Genomic DNA, 26,503 nt, shown 5'->3' on the forward strand with positions numbered 1-26,503 from the left:
AAGATGCCATTTAAAACCCATGAACATTAGTATCTATAAGAAATAATAATTTCAAGATTCTCAGAACAAAAAAGAGAAGACAAGAAGAAGATAAAAGAAGGAAAAGAACATTTCAGATTTGACAAATTCTAGTGATTCTCTTGACTTACCATGACCTTCCTTAAGGTGTAGCGTTTGGATCTAATATCATCCATCAGCATCTCATAGGGTGTGAGCTGATATTCTATTGGGAGTGGGTTGTACTGACGCTCTTGAACTTTCTTAAGTTTAACACCATTCCGTAAATCTCGCATCACTTGCACCCAAAAACGAGCCTGAAGGGAAAAGAGAGGGAAATTTTATTTGATATCTCACCCTTGAATAACAACTCCCATTAAATCGAAGTTGTTTGTTTTCCTTCCAGGACGCCACCAAATATTACAGCTGTACTATTTCATTTTTAACACATCAATCAAAACCCATTTTATTTTATATAAGCCTATTTTTAACACTTGTGAATGTAACAAAACTTTGTTGCAACTCAGCAGACTCACCTCAAATACAGAAAAAGAATTTGAAATTCTCATACTTTACATCTATATTCCCATTTCAAGTATACTGCAAGCATGCCTTTAAAGTTTTTAGACTTATACCTAATACTATGCAAATTAAAACAATGACTGAATCTGAAACATTGTTGCCCAGAACTTTGTTGCAAAATTTCCCAGTAGTTGTTCTTCAAACAGAAATTTTGGAATGGACTCCAAATCCTAAGGTCCAGCAATATCTTCTCAGTAGTCAACTTCCTTTTGCTCTGCCTTTAAGAGCAACACACACTAACACTTCCCTCTCATTTTCTGGGAAGCAGAATGGCTGGAGAGAAGAAAAAAAAGTGGTGGATAGAAGACTGGGAAATTGAAATCAAGTTATTTAAAGAACCTCATAATATTCATCTATGAACTGGTAAGAATAGAAACTAGAAAATAAAACAAGCTACTTCTGGGTTAAGAGTTTCCCTGTAACCTTTTTCTTTCATCATTAGAGAAACTCAGCTGGCAGCTCTGTCTACTCCTCTGAAGGGGAGTCAGCATGATTCCTGCCTAAATATCCAGTCTCTTTAAACTGCAAAAGCTTCTCCATGAAAGCAGTCTAAAGGAAATGTATTGCTTCGATACTTCTATTGTTTCATCTGTCAGGAAATGAAAGTTGAGACTCATTTGGTTCTAATTTGTCATGATTTTTACCATTAATTCATATGGTAAAAAGAACAGAGACTGATTTTAACATAGTACCATAGAATGGTTTGGGTTGGAAGGGACCCTAAAGCTCATCTAGTTTCAACCCCTCTGCATTGGGCAGGGACACTTTCCACTAGATCAGATTGCTCAAATCTGTTCCTGTGTTCCATCATCCTCATTGTAAAGAATTTCTTCCTAATATCTTATCTAAATATACTATCTTTCAGTTTAAAGCTATTCCTCCTGTCCTATCACTACAGGCCCTTGCGAAAAAGTCCCTCTCCAGCTCTCTTGCAGGCCCTCTTTAGGTACTGGAAGGGTGTTGTAAGGTCTCCTGGAGTCTTCTCCAGGCTAAAAAACCTCAACTCTCTCAGCCTGTCTCCACAGGAGAGGTGCTCCAGCTCTCTGATCATCTTCATGGCCCTCCTCAAAACTCACTCCAACAGGTCCATGTCCTTTGTATGTTGGGGAACCCAGAGCTGGACACAGTGTTTCAGGTGGGATTTCACGAGAGTGGAGGTAATGACACCTTAAGTAAGCTTTATAAAGAAATATAAATTACTAGTAATTATGCTGAATCACTCTTTAATTGTTGTCTTACCCAGTCAGCATTTTTTAAGTCATCAAGATCTGTGCTGGATTCATCACTTCCCTCTTTGTCCATTTCCTGAATCTTCTTTAGGTTCTGCCAATGAAAAGGAGTCAATAAATGAATGATGGCATTACTCTCAAGTAAAACTTCAGCCTAATTTTTGACATCTCTTGTATCAGGTTGTTTGGGTATTCTACTGAATGTTTTATGACTTGAATAGTAATACTGTAAAAGTAACTTGAATGTATTTCTCTTCCTTGAAAAGTGTACCTTAAATACTGGGAAAAAAATGTTAAGTTTTGAGAATAAAAGTACTTCATGCTGGAGGAAAAACTATACATGGAAACTTTAATTCCTAAAATTTAGCTATGCACAGAAAAAAAGCAAACAACCACCTGGCAGGTCTGTTAAGCTACAACACAGAAAGGTAAGGATCCCATTCATACCAAAATTATTGTTATTTGTTGAATTCAAGACTTCATTTTTGCAGAAGAAATTCCCAGAACATTAGTTGTGAGGAGAAATAATCTATGAGAGATCCTTTACACTGAACAGACTTGTATATACGTTGTAATTAATTAGTCTGTATAACATGGGTATAGATTCTGAAATACCAATAATAAAATCATGTAAGTAAGAGAAACATCTTTCAAAGATGAAAACTGTTATTTATGGACAAGATCAGATCATGCAAATATGGAGAAGATTGTGTGTAAAGGGGCAAAAAGAAGCTTTCATACAAATAAGAATGTGAAAAATGATTAAAAGTTAGAACACACCAAAGAACAGGTAAGTTTGCATACAGATAAATGCAAGAAAAAAATTTGGAAGGCTGTGGTTTTATGCAAATTATTTTTTATGCATTAACTCCTGCATATTCATAATGTTATTTTATTTTTGTTTACTTCTGTATTGAAATGTTCTAGAATGAGCAGTACAAACAAATTCTCAATAATCTACTTTACTTTCACTGAAAGTTTTACAAAAAATCTTTAACAATGTTTAATTTGATCTCTTTTCTATGTAGTCACTAATATATTCAAAATGGATAGTTAAGTCCTCTGTTAACTACTTCTTTATTTTATGAGACTAAAGCAACAGGTCAGAGATCTGACAGACATATTTATCAAAAGTATATTTCTCACTTTTAAGCACTCAAGCTCTTCCTCCAATGGTACTGAACAATCAGTCTCAATTCAGCTTCTGAGTTTTCAAGAAAAAATAAAAGTAAATACGTTTTAAAACTTTTTTTCCCTGGGAGTAAAACTTCCAATTTCCAAACTGCCAACATATTGGTGTAAGAAATGGAAGCACTGGAAGAGTGCTTAACTTGCACATTTAGCAGCACACGTATTTCCCAAACCTGGCTACAGAGATAGCAAATGTGAGTCAGCTACCACAGAGGTTTTGGAAAGAGACCAGATGGGTTCTTTATTGTCTTATTTAATAACTAACACAATCGCTTTCACATCAAGGAAGAAATACTACCATTGCCCTATATAAATAAAATACATAATTTACATGAAGACTCTCAAAACCATAAATCACCTACACTAACAGAAGCAGACAGATCACAGGACAATGTGGGAACATTTTGGCATGACTTGCAGTATCACAACAGGACACCCAATTGGGAAAGAATGTCTTCATGGAAACTTGTGTTGTCCTGGCGCTGTGGTCAGCAGTCAGTCTGACACTTACAGGCAATTGCCCTTTCCAGGGGAAAAAAAAAGAAAAATGGAAAGAACGAATAAAGGCCTTGCTTATATGTATTTTGCTATCCAGGGTTTCTTCTTTTCTGTGTCACACAGTTGCAATAATAATTTCAAATACAGTATCTGTGAACTGTAAATTACTTGCTTTCTAGCAAACTGCTAACATTTATTGATAATCTGCAAAACATAAAATTGTTCTGATACTTTCTCCTTTTCCTCTTTGTAACCAAAAGGTAACTTTAGTAAATGAGCTCACAAATGTCAGATTTGCTGCTCCTTTTCATACTGCAAGGTACACATTAATTTTTAAAAAAATAACGTGTTCCAGCTGCTTAACCTATACTTCAATTGTTCAACACGATTAGTGACAATTACCCATCTCAGCAACCATGTTCCCTTACCATACAGTTTACTGGGTTGCTTTATGCCCAAAGGCTAATGTGTTTGACTGACATAAATATTCCATGAAGCTAAAAAGATTACAACCTGTTTTTCTTAAAAACAGAAAATAAGAAGAAGGGAAAAAAAACCCCATGAGCAGCTAAAAGATCTTCTAAATAAGGCAACCATCTAATTAGTTTCTCTGGAACATAGCTAGAGGGGGAGTTTCTACTCGAGAAAGCACAGGTGTAAGTGATGCCGGCTACCATGCACTGGAGAGCTGCAAGAGCAAAACCTGCCAGCCAGGAGATCTCTCAAAGTGCAGTTTATAGTACAAATGAATTGGTACAAGCACAGGCTACTGCCAAAGCCAGGCTTCTATTATGCCCCATTCTCATGCTTAGTGCTCTGTCTGCTGCACTTTCACAGGGATAGTTCAATCCCCTTCCTGGCACCTGGCTCAGATCCCTAAGTGCAGCCCACTATGCAATCAGTGGGAGAAGAGTACAAAATAAAGGAATTTCCATCATTATAGAAGTTACAAAGCTTTGGAAGACTGAGGAGAAAATAAATCAGCAAGTGCTCTATCCTTGCAGTTAGTTCTTAGGATGGCTTCTTTAACTCTTCCACACCTGCCAGGTACTGCTTAGGAAGGAATAAATTCACTGTGACAAATGATTATGTTTAAAATCCTAGACTAAATGGAACATTAGGATCTCCCTCCAGCACCTCTAGCCATCATCAGTGGGTTTCTGCCTCTGTTTCAATTGTAAATAATAGAAACCAACACATTTAAAATACAATAGACCCTTTATCATAACTCAGCTGTGATCCAAAACCTGCGACTAACCTCAGCTGCTTACCCTTGGGACAATGGCTTAAGAAAAGCTATTATAGCAAAATAAATACATGCCCTAAAAGAATTTCCATTTCAGAAAGTAGAAACATCTTAAAATGGTTATTCCAAATGATCTAAATGATCCCAGAACCCCAGATCCATACCACAGACCTGATTCAGCCTGTTTGTTCAGGAAATAATGGCTGGAAGTGTACAAAACGTGTTTCAAGAGCTTATCCTTTCTTTTTAAACCATTATGGCATTTGGCCATTTTTTAAAAGACTGCATTTTGTGACAAAAGCTAGTAATAAAAATATCAAATGTCTTCAAACCTCTTGCTGCACTATTAAAAGCAGGCACTTGATTTGCTGCTGCTGCATGGCCCACATTTGAGATGCACTCTTCTGTGCTCAGTGACAGATGGGAGTTTACATAAGACACTTGTCAGCACAGTGTCAAAGACTTGTTTCCATAAAATGCTCTCTAAAGCACAATGCTTCAATGAATATGGTATTCTAGGGAATTCAGATCTGAACTTTGTCTTTCACCAATTGTAGAACACGGGCTACTGCAGTTTCCAGTTTATACTCTTAATTAGGAATGATTTGTTCACTAATTGAATTGATTCTTACACCACTATCTGTGAAGCTAATAAAATATTCTTGCACATTTAGGTTCAATTTAAAAATACATAATATGCATACAGGGAAAAACTGCTTTTACATATCTTCAGCTATTCAAATTGGGTTAAAATTCCAAGGGCTTGGCCAGCAGCATTACTCTGGTTCTTTGAAAGACCCAAATCCCACATAATTCACACATGGGGATAGGATCAGTTAAATCAGTCCCTGAAAACCTCTTGAGCTGATATCAGACAAAGGTTTTCACATATAGTGGTATGGGTTGATGCACTTTGCTCAGTTCTGGAGAGGGCAATAGTCCCCATGCTGCTCAACATAAATATACTGTTTAACAGGAGGAAAAAAAAACGAACCAACTGCATGGAACACTGATTGAGTGACAGTGCCTGCACCACTTAAGAAAATAAAATCAAATCTTTCCCCATCAAACACTAACCAGCAACATTTTCCCGTATTATAAATCTCCTAAACTGAGGGATCAAAGAGATCACAATGCGGCTGCAAGCCTGACAACAGTACAGTTGCAAAAGTGGAGTCACTGGAGGCCTGGAAGTGTAGACAAAAGTGAAGTTATGAGCAGAAAAGTTTGTGAATCCATTTCTTTCTCCAGCTGCGCTTTCTGAAAATCCAAGCAGCAGGGTATTTGACAGCTTTCACAGTCACAAGACTTTTAAGAGTAACTTGGCTAATGACTGTATTTCCAAAATAAGTTAGCCATTAACATTATTTAGGTACCTATTAACTATATCTATTATCATATTTTGTACAAATAATACAGCAGTATAGCCAGGTTAAATGGAAAGTAACACCTGACTTTTTTCATTAACTGTTTTCCAACTGAATCTTTGCATGACATGAAACTAGGAAAAAATGAATGGAAAAATTTAATTTCTATCCATGTACTTAATTAGATTTGTATGTTCACATTTCATACAGATCAGACTGAAATATATCCAGGCAGAGTGAAAGAATTATGTTTTTACATCAGAAAAGACAGAAATGAAAGTCAACATGTTTTAAAAGAACAGTACAAAGATGACAGATTGGGAGCTTTCTCTGTGTTCTACCAAAAACTTAATTACAAGGCACACTGTGGATAATGAAATTATGGATGAGTTTTTTATAAGCATGGACTTTCCCTGCAATCAGAGATGTAGGCAATTATAAAAATATACAAAGTCTTAATTAGTCTGGAAGGAATATTAATCTTGATGCTTTAGGGTGTACATCAATCTCTAAACATTTCTGAGATATAAGTCAAACCTTATGTGACAGATCTGCCTACTGGACACATCTTCTATTTTATGCTGGCCAGCATCACATGATGTTTTTTAGCACCAGCTGCACCAGCTGTAGAGCTTATCACCCACAGCCCTCTCATGAATTATTAGCTCTGCTACAGGCCAGCATCACCCTTTACTGATACCACTCACAGAGTCACAAAGTGTTTGAGGTTGGAAGGCACACCTGGATTCAGCTGGTCCAGCCCCCCTGCTCAAGCAGGGCCACACAAGGCCAGTTGCCCAGCATCATGTCTGGTCAGCTTCTAAATATCTCCAAGAATGGAGACTCCACAATCTCCCTGGACAACCTGTGCCAGTGCTCAGCACAGCTGTGCCACCCTCACAGCAAAAAAAGTATTTCCCGATGTTCAGAAGGAACCTCCTGTGTCTCACTGTGTGCCCACTGCCTCTGGTCTTGTCACTGGGCACCACTGAAAAGAGCCTGACACAGTCCTCTTTGCATCCTCCCTTCAGGTATTTGTAGACAACGATGAGATCCCCCTGAGCCTTCTCATTTCCAGACTGAACAGTTCTGGGTCTCTCAGCCTTTCCCTACAGGAGAGCTGTTTGAATCCTTCATCATCTTCCTAGCCCTTCCGTGGACTCTCTCCAGTATGTCCCCTTGCAGTGGGGAGCCCAGAACTGGACGCAGCTCTGCAGCTGCAGCCTTGCCAGTGCTGAGTAGAAGGGGAGGATCACCTCCTTTGGCCTGCAGGCAACGCTCCTCCTAATGCAGCCTGGGACACCTTAAGGCTCCTTTGCAGCAAGGGCACATTGCTGGCTCACTCAGCCATTAAGTCCACATGGAACATTAACTCCACTAAAAGGCAAAACCAGGTAGTAACGGGGAGCTGAAGGAGGACTAGGGCAGATATCCCATCAACATATCAACAAAGCAGGTTCTTAATGTGGACAGCACCACAGGTGAGTCCCCTGTATGATCCAGAGAGGTAATTTCTGCATTCCTTTGCTTGCATAGTCTCTCCCTGCCTCTCTCAATCACAACTGATGCCATTTCTGAGCAACCTGTGTGACCTTTTCAGATACTTCACAGCAGGAACATTTGCTTTATCTCATGGACATAATTTATTTGCACCTACAGTTCTTTCCATGGCTAGGTGCCAACAAAGGTTATCTCAATGACTTCTGGATGATCCTGAAAAAGATGAATCTTTTCTTTTACACGGGTCCATTTTTAGCAGTTACTGTCTTGCCCCTTGCCACACATATGTGCCTTTCCTCTACCTTGTGGACCATTTTTCCCCAAAACAATTTAAAAAAAAAAATAAAAAGGGGGAAAATTCCCTTTCTGCAGAATTTTCCTACTACAGTTTTGAAAGCTCACTTCTTGAGATGAAAAACAAGTTGTACTCCATCTTTTACTCATCATCTGTAAATGCTTAAACAACAGGACACAGACTTAGGTGGTCTTGGCCCATCAAAAGACCACTTCCAGATGACATCAGAATGGTACCCAGGGTGGGTCTGCAATAAGGGGACCTTTCACAGAGCCTAAGCAGCACACAGATGCTGCCAGTAAGCTAAAAAAGCACCCCAGTAAACTTGCAAGAAAAATTTCACCTTGCAAAAAGACGTTAGATCAAATTAGTTAACTAAATTTCAACCCCAATGGAATTGCTGCTGCTATTGCACAGAAATATTATTACTAGTTACCCTAATTTTTAATTGTTTAGTTTTTTAAACTCTTGCAATAGTAGTATCACATCTTTCTCAACTCTGGGCTGTCCTGTGCATCCACTACACTAAATGTTTCATTCTCTTTAAGTCTTCAAGTCAGCTTTACTGCTGACCTTTCATACACAGGGAATCAGACTGGAAATAACCACATGGCATCAATTATGTGACAAAGTGCCTTAAACATTCTATTTGACATCCACTGAGATGACCTGAACAGGTCACTCATTGCTTCATCATTTCTGATTAACACACTCACCCAAATGCATGCCAGTAAAATTCTTACTGAAACTATGCTCCATTTGCAATATAGCCAATATAATGGTGATGTTCACATGATATACTGGGGAGTATGCGACTCCTCAGTATATATATTAGTAATAAAACATATTATGACCCTATAGACACACCCCTCCTACCTCCTGATCTATCCCTCATGAAATCCTGCAACTTTCAAAACACTGCCACATTTTTTGAGGGGAAAATTTACTACAGCATCACAGCAGTATTTTTTTTCTGCCTCTTGGACAGTTTATTTCCCTTCTAAACCTGTAGTATCAGGTAGGTCAGATTTGGTTCTCTCCAAGCAAGTGAATTTCTGCAGATAAAAATTCTCCCTCTTCCACTACAGCGAAGGTGGCTGTTTAAGTGTTTACTGAGCAAAAAACCATGAACCTCACATTCTTGAGAAACAGATACCCAGATGCCATTCAGTGGCCCTAGAAGGAATCCAAGTAATTTCAAAGTAATTTTTATCCACAGAAAAGCTATTTTAAGTAACTTTAGAGGATACCTCCCCCCCTTTTTGGTGTTTTTAATTTCATGTCGATCTCACATCCACAACTGTGTCTAGATCTGAGGGATTCTAAAGCAGGATCTCCAAATAAAGCTGTTACTTTATAAAATAAACTAACAGTACAAACTTCCTGACATCTTTAGTGTCAAAACCACAATATTACACAGTATAAGCTTGGGGTTCTTTAATTGGAGTTGATGTATGTAACTTGTTTTTTCCCCACAGTTATCTGCCAATGTAATCACCACAAAGTCATGACAACAAAGTGTCCTCACTGAAGTATTCTGCGTTTATCTCCTTTATACCCAATACTCATATGACAATAAAAAAAGAAAGAAAGATCTTTTTTACTCAAAGAGCATTTAACTGTACTCCTTGTGACTTAAGATTCTGCTACGTATTTGCAAGACAGAAGAGTACATAAACAATACCACAGCTTTTACTGGTACAAACCTAGTGTGATCATATGATCCCTGCTTGCCTCAAGTATAAACTACAGAGGCCATTTTAAAATGGTGTAATAAGATTTACAGCATTCCACGTCATATTTCCTTTATACTTGATTTTTAATTTTGGACACTACATTATTTTCAAAACTAAATACCTTCCAAATCTATAGTTGGATAAAAGCTACAACCAAGGATCAAGCACATCATAAACCCAAAGTATTCAGATTCCAAAAGCTGCTTCCAAGATAATTTTCTTCTTAATTTCTTGCATGCTGAGGGGCTGATCCAGAGTAAAACGAAATCAAAAGGTCAAAATTCTGGCCCTGGTAAAGTGCAGCAATATAACTCTTACTGATTCAGTAGGGCCAAAATTCCATCTACAAGGATTACTTCCTTTGACCTAAATGTGCTTTGAATCAATGCCTAATAGCCTGTGAGAAGCAAATGTTTTCTTTCATTTGGGATTAACTCATAGTATGCTCTATGCTGTGATCAGATGTTGTTGGGTTTTTATGCCCAATTATAAGGTGATTAAATAATTCACAAATTCAAAATGTCCTTCTACTTTTTTTTAATACTTTTTAAAAATTATTGTTAAGACTTGATTTTAAATGGTTATAACCCACAATATTTTACTTGGACATTGACAACAGAGATGCCTTATTACTGCTCACTGTGGCAAAGATGTTCAAGAACTTCTGGAAACATAATTCCTCTCTCAGCAGAAAGAGGAACTCCAAAGGGTCTTATCTTTGAGCTTCAACATTGACTTGCAATAGCTGTTAAATGAGGTACTTCCAGCACAGGTCCCTCAATTAATATACAGGTAGTTAGAAGCCGAGATGTGAAATTAATGATGTCAAGGTTCAAGAGACAAAATTCAGGTTTAGCATGAAGTCACTGTATCTTGACTGTTCCCTGTATCAGGGGCACTGGATGAAGAAGTCCTGTAACACAGGCACTTCAGAAAACAAATGGCTCTTTAGCCATGCTGACACTGTCGAAATTTTCCCGGTATGACACTGCTTCAGTTTAAAAACTGCTTTCCATTTGAGTAGGACTGGAGGAGATTTGGAGATGAAACTTGACCCCATGAAGCAAAAAAAATATCTCTGAAGGATTCTCCCTCTTGGATGATGCATCTCACCCAGGAAGGAAGGAGCACCAGTCCCTTATGCCTCTGACTGGTTTGCATCTTCCACCATCAGTGTGAGAATAAAAGCTCTCTTGTGCTGCTCTTAGGCTCATCTGACCCTTTGATGAGCTGATCTAGCTCATTAACCTGACAAGGAATAACTCCTCCTTTTTTTTTGTTTTGCTTGATATTTGCTGGGTTTGTTCCCTAGATCCAGAAGAAAGAAAACAGTGGGAGCATGTGTGCGTGGGTGGAACAGCTCTGCCTCTTTCAGTAGCAAAATTTTTAGGTCAGCCTGTAAAATCTTATCCTGCTTTTCAAAGGTACTGTGGATCTTGACTTAGAAAAGAAAATCCTTCAGGGATTTATTAAAGGAAATTATGAAAGCGTTGTTACTTGACAAGTTGGCTTTGGTGAAGAAATCAGCTTTAAGAAGCATGTTTCTCTTCCTGCTCTCCCCCTCACCCACCAGCTTTCCAACGTTACCAGCACGAGCACTGTGTAACTACAATTGTTCACAGGGCCATTCTGCAGGCCAGATCTGAAACTATCTGCATTAAATATCATCTTTAAAGTCACTCTTCAGCCAGACCATCTAATTGCAGTGGTTCATAGAATGGCCTTTCAGCCAACAATAACAGCCAAACAGGCAGTGAACATAAGCATTGTGACCTGCAGGCAAAAATTTTTCTATTTTTAAAGTTGGCTCTGCAGTGAAACCAATGTGACAGACAACAACCCAATCACACAGCAGAAGAGAAGCTGCTGACTGGGGACAAAATACGAGCAAGAAGAATCTCAGACAATTCTCAGCAAAGAGAATTCCCTCGTGAGAAGGAGCTGAGGAAGAACAAGCAAAGCTCTGGCACTTCACAACATCCCTGAAACACCAGAGAAGCTTTTAGACTCAAATACATTGCATACATGCATGTAGGAATGGGTACATGTATGCAATGTGTTAATCTCCAAGAAAATCTTCTGTTTTACTCCCAAATAGACTAGTCACAATCAATAACAAATTCTATAAGACATTTGTAAATGGTTAAAGGTCAAAAGGAAAAAGAAAATCTCAGCTGAAGAACTGCTCTCCCTAAACACTACAGATCATTTCTTCAAGCATCTGACATTCCTTGCTAGCTGGGTACTGAAGTGATTTCATAAGCTGAATTCACACAGGGATGAGCTCAAAAGCAGATAATCTTCACAGACTGCTTACCTCTTTTGCACTTTTAATTTTGGCCAAGAAAGTGTACAGTTCCATTGTTTCAGCAAACAGAGCCCGACATACTGCTTGATAGTGGTTTGGAGCCTCTGATCGGGTTGGCAGGTGGGCAGCACACAGCTAGGGAGACAAATAAATAACAATATCAAAACAATGCCCCATTGCTTTCATTAATGCTACAGAGCATGAGAAAACATGAAAGTGAATGCAACAGAATATCAAGGGCACAAGCATCCATGAGACATTTCAGTTTAGTCAGAAATTGGGATGTATTTTCTAAACCTTCATTCTTATTTATTTTATGAGAAGAGCTCTGTAGGGATGGTAAGGGGACTGGTTGATCACATTCTGGAAAACTCTGAAAACCAAGACATTGCCTTTTCATTACCAAAAAAAACCCCCAAACCTGCTAAACATGTAAAACTCTGAAAGCCTACTGAAGTCACTAATAATCATTCACCATTACTGATAAGCAGTCAGTCCAGAATTGCTTTTAGAGTAAATCATGCAGCTCCCATTTCTGACAAGAGTTTCACTGAGACAGGCCATTACATTTCAGACAGAGAACCCGAATGTTATTAGCAACATTCTGTTTCAGGAACATCCAGCTTCTACTACTGTAGAATAGCTCAGCACAGATACTAATAGTTGTAATATCTTTTTTCCCTAAGTCAAATCCATCACCTGCAAGTTTCAACATGGAAATCTCAGCTGGAATAAAATAAATAAAATAATTTGTTCCCTAAACACTTCAAAAAAACCCAACAACCCAAAACCAAAACTAGAGTACCCATATCATATATCATACTGGTCTATATATTAAAATAAAAGAAAATCTTTACCAAGGTCCTAAAATTTGTCTTGTTACTGTGGTTTTATAGTAGCTATTTATTATATATATAGCTGTAAGTATAGTTATAGAGCTAAAACCAAGAACAAGCCAAAACCTGAGGGTGGCTACATTCAAATCTCCAGAACTAAAGCTTGAGACAAAAGCCTCTTTAGTAGAAGAGCCCTCAATTAGCCAAGTGGCATACTTGTCTAAATCTCTCCTGTTATTACAGTGAACGCCGTGGTTACAAAGGGCACGATGCATGTAAAGCCCAGGCTGTTTTTCCATATTGCTTTCCATTTGACTTAAATCCATACTGCCACTAAAAGGTGAGGTCCTGTGGCCTCTAGCTGTAAGCATCCACCAATGCCCTTATGCAGGCACCAGAGTTCATGCCCTAATTCAGAAAGGATTACTCATTTGGACAAAAATTAACAATGTAAAGGAAATGGAGCAGGAGACAATTATTCTTCATGGCACAGATACACTTGCAGTGCAGGCAAAAAGGAGCAAGGAGAATGCACTGGTGGGAAAAGGGAGGAAGGGCTGAACAATTGTGTTTGAGTACAGCCAGACTTAGATCAGTTCAATCTCACTGACAAGTTGCTTTCTGAGGTCATAGGTCTCTTGCTGTCTTTTATGTCTTCCCATTAGAATAGCAGTGCAGAGTTCAGTGGTCAGATTTGGTCAACTCCTTTGATAAATTTTTACAAGCACAATTTGGACTCCTGCAATGTCCTGTCCTGATTATTACATGTACATCTCTCTCTCTCTCTCTTCTATTAGTTGTAAAAGAGAATATATATAAGGAAAGTTTATATATGTGTGTGTATATTTTCTTCCCTTGCTGTATACTTTCCTTATATGTAGGGAATGCAAGGCAGATGTTCAAGAAATTGCCTCCCTTTCAAATTTTATGCTGTTTTATAATGGATGGGCAAAATTTTCTTACAGTCTTCAAATTTCTTTCTGGATAATCACATGAACATAGTAGACAGAAAAACCAAACCAAACCAAATCACCCTTTCCTTTTTTTTCTTTCGTCTTCTTTTTTCTCCTCCCCTTTTTTAATTGTTTTTCTTTTCTTTTTTTCCTTTTTAACATATCAGATCAACTCCTTTGTGCATAAAGGGAGAAAAACCAAAACAGATGCACCTCCAATGTGTGCAACAATAACAACACATACCACAAAGAGAGAATCTAATAAATATTTCCCTTAACTTAATGAAAATATTAGAATATTTAAAAGAAAAAATTCTGAGTATGGTTAATTTGTGTTCCTTTTTCTCAATAATGAATTGTGTCCTTACCTGCCTTACTATGTTTTCAGTAGGCTATTTCTGGTTATTAATTATTGTACAGATAAAAGGGGTTAATTCTAAAATACACCACTTACAATAATAATAATAATAATAGCAAAAGCAATTTCAAAAAAGGTCATAAAATGGTATAAGTCTTCATAGCTGAGAATAAATTTTATTATTATACAGATTGCACACAGGTTTTTAAGAATGCTTTTTTCTTTATTCAGAAGCATGTTAATTAGAAACAATTTGCATCAAATATTGAGAAAGTTAATGAAATGCGGTGGTGACAAGTTCAAGCAGGGGATGGATATAATCTTGATTCTATTATTGAACACAAAGTAGAGCAAAAAAAAAAAAGCCTGCTGCTGAACTTAGTTACAAAAGCAACCACATAAAAAGCTGACCATTTGGTTTGCAAACGTTACGCTGTAGGTATTAAAAGAGGGCCAGCAGCTCCTACTAACTTTCATGTTCTGAAAAATCAGTCTCTGAGTGATCTTATATTATGTGAAGATGCATTACATAATACAATTCCTCATGGTAATATTAAGTCAAGCAACTTTACATGAATTTTTTTGATTGGGGAAGGTAAGCCTGAAGAAAAAGGAAAATGTAAATAGGACAGACTGATTTTCCCCCCTTTCATTGTAATATATTGTAGTTTCATGTTGTTCAGAAGGCCTGACAAGCTATAACTTCTGCATGAAAAAATACCACAAAATCTAGGCAGGCAAGGCAAATCAAGCATGAAATGTCACTTCTAGACTGAGTTCAGGATATTTGTCCACTTTAAAAAAGATTTAAAATCTTTAATTTTATGGTAGCAGTGTTTGAAAAGCTATATTACTGTAACACACATAAAAATCCCAGTCAGAATGTTTTATTAACTGAGATGTGAAAGGACAGCCACCTAATAAACTCCTCCTCTTACCATGTCATAGCAGTTGTGGTGCAAGAAGGATTAAAATCAGATCTGCAGTCTTTTCCAGTCATTTTGAGTTCATCGAGGAAAGGAAGCCTCTGTATGCTGCTTATTCTGACACTTGCCTTTTCATCCCTCATGATACAACTTAAAACTAACCTAAGGGGAATGAATGTGAACAGTGCCCAGAGCTTAACACAAGGGCTGTTTGTTCTGTTTCCAAGAAGTCTCAAAAAGTATGGCTCAAAACAGATTATCTGGTCTTTGCAAACTAGTGAAATAACAAAAATATTATCAACTAGTGAAACATTAACGTTAACTAGTTCAGTCTGTAAATATTTCCATTTCCAATAATTGTGAAGAGCTGGAATTTTTTAAATTTTTTTTTCCTAACTGAGCCTTTCCAAAACCCCAGCTTGACCCAAAGCATTCAATCTTTGCTTAGATCACTAAGAAGATTAGAGGCTGTTTCCATCCACATTCAGGGTTCACAGGAAAAAAAGGCATTATGTAAATATCATAGCCTTGCCAGCTCTTCCAACTTCATCCTCAGTTGACTAGGAAACAGGGTGCACCAAGCCAAAGCAGCACTAACAGGAATCACAATTTAACCATCTGAAGAGATCAAACAGCAATTCTTGCATTTGCTTGAATATATTCCAGTACGGTCTCCATAAAATTACAAAAAATACAACTGGCTCGCCCACTAAAATGCAGGTAAGTTTTGTAAAACCTTTTAGGCTAGATATACAAGCTTCATGAAAACACCGGGGCTGCTGGAATTAAGATTTCAAAAGACAAAAAGTGTTTCCACTTGCAACCATCTTGGACAGAGCGACTGTATGAATGCACCACAAAGAAGAAAAGGATTTCTTTTTCCCATGGGCCACAAAGAGAGGCTATTGATATTATGCAAAACATATTACCAGTCTGCAAATGCCAGACTTGTTAAGTGTTTTGAAAGCCCTGGAGTATTAACATCGACTTAAAAGATGTACTTTTTCTTAAGCAACAAGAAGAAATTACTTTAACGAACAGATCACTGAACATGCAACTGTACTAGATATTTGCCTCATCCTTTGCAGTTTGGTACTGCAACAGGTTCAAAAAATGCAAGTCGGGTTGAGATGCCTTTCCAAGTCAAGGTTATTTTCTGAAAGATTTTATCTCCATGAAGATAAACTAGCATTTATGATTAGGGGTTTTTTTCATATATATGCTTTTTCGCATTGAAATGAACTTCCAAGGAGACATATGCCTTACCAGAGAACTCTTACCAAGACAATACCTGCATCTTTGTAAAACTCAACCAAGCATTTTGCTTCGCTTTATTATCCAGAACAACGCTAAGGAATGGGCTGTTCAGAGGAATAAGTGTTTGTCATGAGTTTGTAAGATGTTTCTGCTTGCTAAAACCACCCCTGTGCATAGTACCCATGACTTGGGCACAGGCTTTCACAACACCTGGAGCCAGTTCACCTGCTTCCCAGCAGTTCAGAGCTGCTCTCTCAAACTTTTCAGGCAGAGATTTGCCCCTGGCTCTGCCACTTGTAACTGCAGTGGGTCAAGGACTAGCTGATCCCTCTGATAAAGAATTTTAGGGTAATACTACCAAGGTAAGACTGTGATAAGACAAAAGGGATGGGAGCAGAATTAGCTATTAAACCACAAAATAAGTTAATAGAAAATACAGAAAGTATTCACAGAAAGTTACTCTTCACCTGTAAAAGCTTGGTAACTTTTAAAATTGGTATTTTAAATGTTCTTTTGCTACTGCCATGGAATGTCCAATTGCTTGACATGTGAGCTCCTAGTTAATTTTACACACCTCAAAGAAAAGGTAGGTTTTGTGGAAATTGAAGCAAATTGCTAGTGCATCTACATCAGTATTTACATGTTCTCCAGCAGTCTGTAAGCCCTTCCCTTTGTGATGATATCTGTTGTTTTAATCTTGTTTTTCATCGCTTTGAGGTGGGCAAGAGAAGAACTACACAGTTATCTACTTACATAAGTTCTAAATTTAATGGTTTAAGTGATCCTCCCCATAAAATGACTTAATAAATACATTCTTGCTTTACTGATTTTCCTTTCTAGTATAAAACCCCAAATGCAGCAGCAAAGGTTTTGCATTTAGCAATAACAGATACAATCTGATGAAATAGTGGCCTTGGTGGTTCTCTGTTTCAGGACTGTAAAAAGAAGACTACCATGTAGCTGCTGAAATTAAAGCCAAAACTGCAAATGGGAATCAGATTATGTAAGAATTGAAAAGAGTGCTTTGCATAAGATCTTGATCCTTAAAGAAATGTCCACTTGTATCATATAATCATCACCACTTTAACCTCCCTCTGCTTTGCAAACTCTGAGGTTTAAAGGCCTTGTGCAAATTATTTATATATATATGCTGAAATGTCAAACAGGAACGGACTAAGAAATGTTTACAAATGCCCTCCTGAGTCAAAACTTAAGTCAGCATGGAAGTAAAACTGAAAGACTCTTGTCATGTGGGTAGACTGTGTTTGGGAAATGCTGCAGTGCTGTTTTGTATGCTGTAGTTGTTTTTAGAAACTCAAACCAAAACATGAGCAATTCAACAATGTTGAGGATGAAGCTGTTGCACAGTAAAGGACTCCCTTCCACTATTTTCTTCTGAACAGAATATCTGTCCTGACACTGTTTCCTTCAGGTACCAATTGCCTTGATGTACTGAGCACCACGACTCTCTTTTTTTTCTTAAAATCTTATACTTCACAGCTATTTGAACAGTCTTAGCTACTTTCCCACACTATTAGACTGAATTTAAGCAGTAATGAGAATCTTGATAAAATTTCAACAGACAGCAACTGCAAGACTAACACCTCACAGAACTGTCTCACGTATAAACTTGAACCTTTTCCAACATCAGAAACAATTAAAGGTGAAGACAATTTGTACTCTGTTACATTCATATGATACCATCTTCAGGTAAACGAGTCTTACAAATACTTAACACAATTACAAACGCTCTTGAAAGTATTTACAACTTACACTGCTGTTAAGAAATGGAAAGCAAACTCCAGTATATGTTACTGACTACATTTCAATTTTTAAGTCCAATCTTGTATTTTTCATGCTCAGTGAACACTATTCTTACTCTTTATTAGCCTTCTAAGTACGGAATGAAGACCCTGGCTATCAAAACAGACTTCAAATGAAAGTCAACCCATGTTTTTGTGAGACAATGATTATTTCCACTGGACATTTTGACATTAATTTTTCAATGACTGACTAATTTTATCTGCTAGTGCAGACTTCTTGGCAAAGCGTGTTTGTATAAATCCTCATTTCTTCTTGAAAACCACTATGCTATTTTCACCCCTCCAATACAGCCCCCTGCATACAGCTGTTTCTGGATTCTGTGTTAGGTGTATTGTTACACTGTCTTTACACAGTGGACTAACAACATCCTGCTTCTCAAAGAGGCTTGTTTCAAAAGAGCCAATTAAGTGAAAACCAATTCTGCATTCTCTCTTAGTTTCAGAGAAACTGTGCTTTGTTTCTTAGTAGAATAATGGAGGAATTAATAATATAAATATGCAGTAATCTGAATTTGCTAGCTCCTGTTCTTTGACTATTCAGTGGAACATCAATGGGATTATTCATGAGCACAGGAAAAAGCTACCATTTATATTTTTCCCATTCTTTTACATGAAATGTCAACCCCTCCAACATTTAGCAAAACCACTAGGTAGCCTGTCAGCAGCAACTGTTTTCTAAAGTTTTCTGCTTCAGAAAAAGGCAACAGCCCTGTGCACATTCGGCAGCTCTCATCTGTCCACACGTGCACCTGCATTTCCTGCAGAAGCAGCAGCGTGAGGGATGAGATGGAGGCATCTGGGTAAGAAAACTGGCTTCAAAAGCAGAGTAGAGGCGTAGATGGGGAAACACGATAAAACCGGATAATTAAAGGAGGAGGGGAGTGGCTGTGCATATTCACAGGGCTACCTGTAGTTATTTAGCTAACAGCCCATTAAGCTGTGGAACCACCCTTCACATTATTAAATAACTTAGACCTAGATAGCAAAGAGCTGCACCCCTGTAATGCCACTTTGTATGGTCGTCTGACATGCTTCTCAGGCCTCCTTAGGGCTGGAGGGCACCTTCTTAGTGGGACTACCACTTCTGTTCAGCAGAAAAGAGAGAAGAGTTGGTTTTGCACCAGGATGCTTGGCGTACACAGTGGAGAATGAGAGCAGGACAGATGCCCTTCTTTCTTCCCTTCTCCCCAACACTCCACACAAGCATATAAAGTAGACATTACATCCAGGGTACTGCTTGAAAAAAAAACAGAGCATCTCCGGAAAAACAGTAGAAAATAGTGAAATTTTCAAACAGCATAAACGAGAAAACTATTTTATCGAAAGGCAATAGAAAATGGTGGGAAATTACTCTCAAATTAGAAATCACAGTCACACATAGAAAAGGAAGGGGAGAAGAGTGCAGAAGAGAGGTTTTATCAGTTTTTCAATAATGCCCATCAATCTCATCACTAAGCAGCTCAGATGTTTGCACACTTACTGAGAGACAATATATTAATGTCAGGCAGTTTATTCATGAGCCACTTAAAATCCAATTAAAATATATCAACTAAAATAAAAACATGCACTTTCCTTGGCAGCAATTTACTGTTCACATACAGATCTTTAAAGTGTATGTGTGTGTGGGAAGCTTGTTTGTTTTTATGTAAAGTGCTGAAACTTCTCTCAGTAGGCATAATAATAATTTGCTTTCATGTTTTGTCCTGAAGCATGACTTTTTTATTCGCATCCAAAAAACCAGATTTCCAGCTGCCTAACCAAATAGACAGCATTACTAAACACAGAATGCTTTTAAACTTCACTCCCAATGAATAAATCGAGTAACTTCTAACCAGTCTCATTTATCTTTCATTAGACCTCAGTGTATGGAAAGCTATTCTGTTCCTTCATGTATGCCATACTCCTTATTTGTTAGTGCCTTTGTCAGGGAAATCAGGTCTTGAAACTCTGATTGCATGAAAAAGGCCTACAGAAAAATTCCTTCTCTTCCTCTTCTAGGCAAGTATGCTTAACACTTTTCTCTTACAATTTATAGCTACTGAATCTACATTGCAGTAGTCTTATCAGGTGAATCAGGTATATAACTGTTAATAATGCTTAAAACATATGCCACTCTAAGATAGGTATGAACAAAATTAACCCACAGTCTATTGATTACTTGATTAAAAATTAAATTTTGTAATTTTGATTCAAATATATATCCTTGCTTATTCGAGTAGAACAGATACCAAATGAATCAGAATTTAAAAAGTGTTATTTTCTCCTCAGTTCTCACTGTCTGTAGTGCTGGTGCCCTTTTTTGTCCATTTCCTCTATGCACACTCCATTCTTGGAAATTGCCTCCACTATGGTAATTACTAGCAAACTGAATTACCTGGAGTCAATGGCTGTGACATACACCCTGTATTACAGGTGGGATTAACCACCTGTAGGGACTGCAGATGGTGTTTCTACTGCCCTGACTGCTCAGAGGCTTGAGGGAAAGGCAACTTTGCTGCTTTGCTTTGGCTCCACACATTTCTTGCCAATGGCAGCAACAGGAGTAAATCCACCAACCTTTCAAGTATTCAAGGCTACTTCCACGTATCCCAAACTGCACTGTCTACATTGTAGCTGTGCTGTAGGGGCTCCGTCACAGCCTTGCAGTCCACGTTTGTATATATTTTCTCATTCTTGTGACATTAGGAATTATTAATTTTATTTTGCCAGTGCATCTGAGGTCAATGTAAAGCCCACTGATCTGGTCAGGAATCTTTTCTGATCAGGAAAATAAAAAAATTCTGGATCAGAGCCACAGCTGACCGAATCACATATGATGCTACAGCATATTTTTCCATCATGTCCCTGCTCTGTTAGTCCATTCGCACTTCTATCTGTTAAAAAGATCTTAGTCTCCATATGAAAATTCAGAGTGGAAAACTGTAGCAAATTATTATGCATCTTGTAGTAATATGTAGTTTTCTTGAAATCTTAGGTCCTGAACTCATACAAATAGATAGGAAATGTAAACTTTATTATTTCTAATTAAGAGATTTTGAAGATTCTAGTATAATCCAAAGGCTGACCTCTTGGTCCAGTCTTAATATACATTGGTTTTTTAACATCATGACTCCTTGGAGGGGACAGCGAGAGTCCTTGCTTCTAAAAAGGATGAACAACACAGACCTCAACACAAGATGAGAAGCCAAAATATAAAGTAAGAGAGATTGTCCCTTGCTAATAAACTAAATACAAGAACATTTCTTCCCCTTCTCTTGAGTTTGGTTGTTCTTTCTAAGAGTTATCTTGCTTATTTCAAAATATGCCACTTGTAAAAGGATGCAAAGCCCTGCACCTGGACCAATCTCTGATGGCAAAAGCAAGAACAGTTTGTTATATTTTCAAGAAAAAGTTACTTGTACTTTCAAATGCTGAGCATTCTTTTGGAAATAAATTCAATTGCACACTCAGAAAGAGATGCATTGGAAAACATATACATAGCCTAAAGTATTTGAAGAATCTTCCAACTCTTATTACCTTGGTTTTAATTAACATGAAATAATTTTGCACTTTAGGTTATTTCAACCACATCAGATAAGTCTTACCATTCTTATCTAAGAAGAAACCTTGTAGAAACAAGTATGTTCTTCAGTAAAAGGGATGTGTCTTTGGCAAAGAATAGTTAAAGGAAAAAAAAAACAAAAAAACAACAATAAAAAAATCCTCATACACCACAACCCAGCTACCAGCCACCTCTTCATCAAAATCTTTTTATCTGAAGGGAAAAAGAGAAAATGAAAGGGGGCAAATCATTTTCCTAGTTCTCCAGTCAATTGCTGCATGACTGCTTTGTTTTCAAACACAGCTCTTAAAATAATTAAACTATTTTGTGCCAAGTACTCTAAGGACCTGCACCATAGATAATTATTTACCTGTTCTCAGTTACACATCATGAAAGATATATCTCTACAAGTCAGGCAGGAATTCCCAGCTCAGTTCTTCAACTTCAAAGCTAACTTTAAAACCCCTGGCACTTGCAGAGGCATCTACTACATGTCTATTGAAATAGATGCTTCGTTATGATACGTTTACCAATGCTTTCCAAAACAGAAATATAAAAGGAATTAAATCTCTGGAAGGTAATTAATACTGTAGTGACAGTCCATGGAGAGTAGGGTTATCAAAGGGGTGATCGTGGTAGAGCACTCTCCTGCATGTAGTCAAAGACCAATTGTTACTCCTGGGCAACTTTTTCTATACTGACATTTTTCATTATAAAATCACTTTTGAAGGCTGAAACTCAGGGCAGTTATTTTTAAAATAAACAAGACTTTAGAGCAAAGTACAAGTAACTAGAAATGCAAATATATAAGTCTATTTCAATCATTGCTACCTTCAGCAAGATGAATGCCAGTTTAACATCAACTTCATATAGAAGAAGTTGATAGCAATAGATAAAGGGCTAAACCTAAGACACTGGCAAAGGGCCTCAACTGGAGTTTGTTGACAGCTCTGAACTGAATTTAGGATGTACCATCACATCTACAAAGAGTCTAGTGTAAAACTGATGAGCGTTAAAGATTACAGATTGTTCTGCCAGCAAAGATAGCTTAAAACATCACTCTCCTGTCAAAAGGCCCCAATCTAAGTGTTTCAAAAGGACTTTTTGCCAGTATCTTTAACTATACCTCAGGGTCCCACAAGAAAGACAACTTCAAATGCAACCTGGGGAGGAGGGGAAGGCGGGGGGGGGGGGCTCAGTTCCCCCAAACTCTGCGTGACACCAGCAGGGAGCTGCCAAGAAACCACTTTGCTTGCAGCGCCTTCATTAAAAGCCCTAGATAGCTGCCAAATTAACCTCAAAGAGAGGTTATCTTTATCTGTCAGAGTGGTTAAGAATATTAATAATCATTTTATTGTGGTAGGCACGTAAGACAATAGAGGTTAGTGGTGGGGTTGCCCAGTTATCTTGCTGGTTATCTCCCCTCAGCAGGTTGCTGCCCTACACCCAGGCAGAAGTAATATCTGCCGGGAGATTACAAACCTCTCGAGTTTCATCTTTACAGCAGAAAGTGTCCTGAACACAACATCCATCCTGTTTTACCTGCTCCCTTGACCATACTGAGGGTAGATGGGTGCCATCCATCCCTGGGCACCGGGAGAGCCCTGGAAGGAGCAGGCATGTTCCCTCTCTCCCTCTCCTTCAGCCACTGGTGGCAAAAAGTGGGCCCAAGTAGGAAAGAAAACCCAACATGTAGTGTTCAGAGCTACTCTTTTTGCAACTATTTTGCATTTTTTTTAAGGTTTCGGGTAAGGACAGATTTCAGCACTTCTGCTGAAGGTGACACCATGAGGCCGAATGTCTCTGGCAATCAGACTCTTCACTGGAAAGTCCCTAGCAAAGTGCCTTGGCTCCAAACATAGTAAGCACTATTGTCAGGGCAAGAAATTGTAATAAACACCCCTCCTCTGCTCACTAACACACTCAAATGTGAAAAGGACTGACATCACCCTTTTAAAACGAGCACAGTGGTTACTTTCAAAGTAAAGCTGACCACGTGTTGACCTTCAATTACACTGCCTCCAATCAGGACAACTGTTTAAGGCACCAAATGACATCACTTTAATTAATGAAACCTGTCTATCAACATAATTCACTTAAACACTTGTCACATTAAAAGCTGCTTTAAAATTACTTTAAAGGGATTTACACAAACTGTCCCCAGCTTTCTGTATCAAGCTAAGGTACAAGAACCCCTTCACTTTCTGTATAGGTTTATAAGAAATTAAACACAAGGGCAAACAGAAAGTCAAAATTAACTTGCTGAATGTTTTTATTTCTAAACGTGTATTGCCTAGAAAACATATTATCTCTTTATTTTTACCTCTGAGCCATTTAAAATATTTCTACTGTAACACGATTCTTCTGTACAGACATGAAAAGACTTAATAAATCATGTTGAACTTTATTTTTCATTTGTTTTTTTTACTACTACATGCTACCATAGAAGTCAAAGATTTTTTAAAAAACAAACCCTATAGTTCATTTTCTTCACTTGTTTTCAAACATCACCTTATAATCTTTCTTTTTTATCCTTTTTATGAGAATAGTGATATCTTACATTTACCTATGCAAGTGTATGTGACTGAATAAAATACATATATGGGGGCTTATTACATGTAGTATGATATAATGGACTGACTGATGTGAATTGATTAGAAGACAACATTAGTTCATAAAGAGATCTCGCTTCATGAGAATTTTCTGATTTAAAGCAAGTGTTGGTCTTAAGGCTCACATCAAGAAATCCTGGTATGCCGAAAAGGAAAAATAAACACAATTGCTCATTAGGACATTCTTGTCCCAACTCCAAGTTTGCTTTGTCCTAAGAGAAAGTAAAAAAAATCCCAACCACAGAACTCTCTTTTAGCTTGAATCAACCAAAGTATCGTGTTCTTCCCTGCCATCAAGAATGCAATATCTTTAAAACAAATGCCCATTTTTTCTAGGGCTTAAAATCAAGTTTCTAGCCTCTTTCTCTGAGATGCAAATAGATAAATAACAACAAAACAAAGGGTTTTGTTCCCTCTTCAGGGCAAAGGCAAAAGAATGCCTCTGTTTTCCATGCAACCAAGCTTCCGAAAGGAGTCTTCCTAGTGCCTTCTTTGCAGGCTTTACACAAAGCAACTCAGCAGCATACGAAGCATTGCCACCGCATGCAGCTGTCTTCCCTTAGCACAATGCCTTAGCTCCCTGTCCTGTCAATCCCTCAGATAAATATTCCTCTTTAAATGGTTTAGTTTGGGTCTCCAAACAGCAAGCAGCCGTGGTTGCTACTTGGTTCTGCCAGTCTGCTTTGCCTCCCCACATAAAATCTCTGAATTCCCAAGCTCACTAGAGCATTCAGGCTGGTCTACACTTCTCTCCAATAAATGCTCTGCCAAGTTCAGTAAATTCAAGGAATTTTTCTCTTGGTACCATTTTATTCTGTTGCACAGGTTATCAGGAAGGCTGCTAGATTAAAATCTTCAAATAATTCTCCACAACTACACATACATGACTCACCTGCACAGACACACAAGTTTCGGGATGGTACAGCCTGAGCGATGCAGCGAGGCAAAGCTAAAACTACATGAGAAAAGCACTGAAGCCATCACCCAGAAGAATACTGCTTTTCCCACTGTGTTATTTTATTAAGAAATATTTACAAATCAATCACTTCAATTACACTCAGAGCTGTGCACCCTGCAGACGATAATCTTTTGAAAGCTACCCCTAAAGATTGCTTCAGTTACTTATTATTTAAGGATTTTGCAACTTCACGTTTTAAACAAAAACTTACTGTAAAAAAACTTCTACTAAGAAATGCAGAACTTGCCCAGTCTTCAGACCACTCTTTGGGATAAAAATTATATCCTGCCTTTCAGACTCAGATCTTCAGGAGTCAGCACAGTCTAGCAGAAACTGTTTACTTCTTTGTATCAAAAGGCCTTATCTCACTTAAATATTTTTACAAAATACAGCATGCAACACTAAGCAAAGGGGAGCAGAAAATAACATAATGGGAGCAAAGTAATCAAGAGCATACTAAAAGAAAAAAATCACACAGCTAAAATAAAGACATTATTATTTTGGACAATTAGTGGTATTTTTAAGTCAATTCTATGAACTTTCCTCCAAATTTTTAATTTCTTTTTATACTGTTACTGGCACAGAAATAAATGCACCAAAGGAACTTTGCCTCAAGCCTAAGGCTCCCTCTTGAATAATTCAAAAGCAAGAAGATCAGAGTGGTTTAATTAAAGGGCCCTTGCTACGTTTCTTTCTTTTTCCCATGTTGCTGTTACAGGACAATATGCCTCTAAAAGGAATTAAGTAATTTTGTAGCATCTATTTACTTCCATTTTCTTTGGCAATGCAATTATATCATCCTTAAAGTGACTCTGAAGTAGCAATACTGACAACTGCAATACATATAGTTTTTTATGATACTGCTATCAGCATGAAAAACTTATGAGCATACTCAAATCCAGGGATTTGTGTCCTGGCAAGAACTAGAAAAGGCAATGCTTCCTCAGCTGCTTTTCCTCTTAACTTCTCTCCTGAATGGAATGACGGATTGTAAGGCTCTAACACCTCAGAGACGTTAGAGACTCCAAAATATATAGCGGACAAGCACGTGGAGACTCTGCCATTGGACCTTTCCTTTCAGCATGGAAGGTATAACATATTTCCCCCCCAGCTAAATCACTCAGCCTAATTAAGAAGTTCTCCCACACCCCATAAATCCTGCTTCTCTCATGCCTGTAGAGCACTACAGCTACAAGAACAGCTATATGGCCCGTTTCAAACAAGAGCTGCATATGCACAACATAAAAACTACAGAAACAAGTTCATCTGTTTTGAACATGGTCTGCGAGG

At 37.8% G+C, this 26,503-nt stretch overlaps 1 protein-coding gene across 1 annotated transcript in view; it reads right to left on the reverse strand.

Annotated features, from left to right (window-relative positions):
• Positions 1-26,503, reverse strand: part of SPIRE1 (spire type actin nucleation factor 1) — a 124,625-nt gene that overhangs the window by 35,631 nt on the left and 62,491 nt on the right. The window contains 3 exon segments of the mRNA XM_029959349.1: positions 150-314; positions 1,819-1,902; positions 11,959-12,084. Coding sequence (XP_029815209.1) covers positions 150-314; positions 1,819-1,902; positions 11,959-12,084 — 375 coding nt within the window.

The sequence above is a fragment of the Manacus vitellinus genome, unplaced genomic scaffold (assembly GCF_001715985.3).
Source record: "Manacus vitellinus isolate BGI_N305 unplaced genomic scaffold, ASM171598v3 scaffold_1_pilon, whole genome shotgun sequence".
Lineage (NCBI taxonomy): Eukaryota > Metazoa > Chordata > Aves > Passeriformes > Pipridae > Manacus > Manacus vitellinus.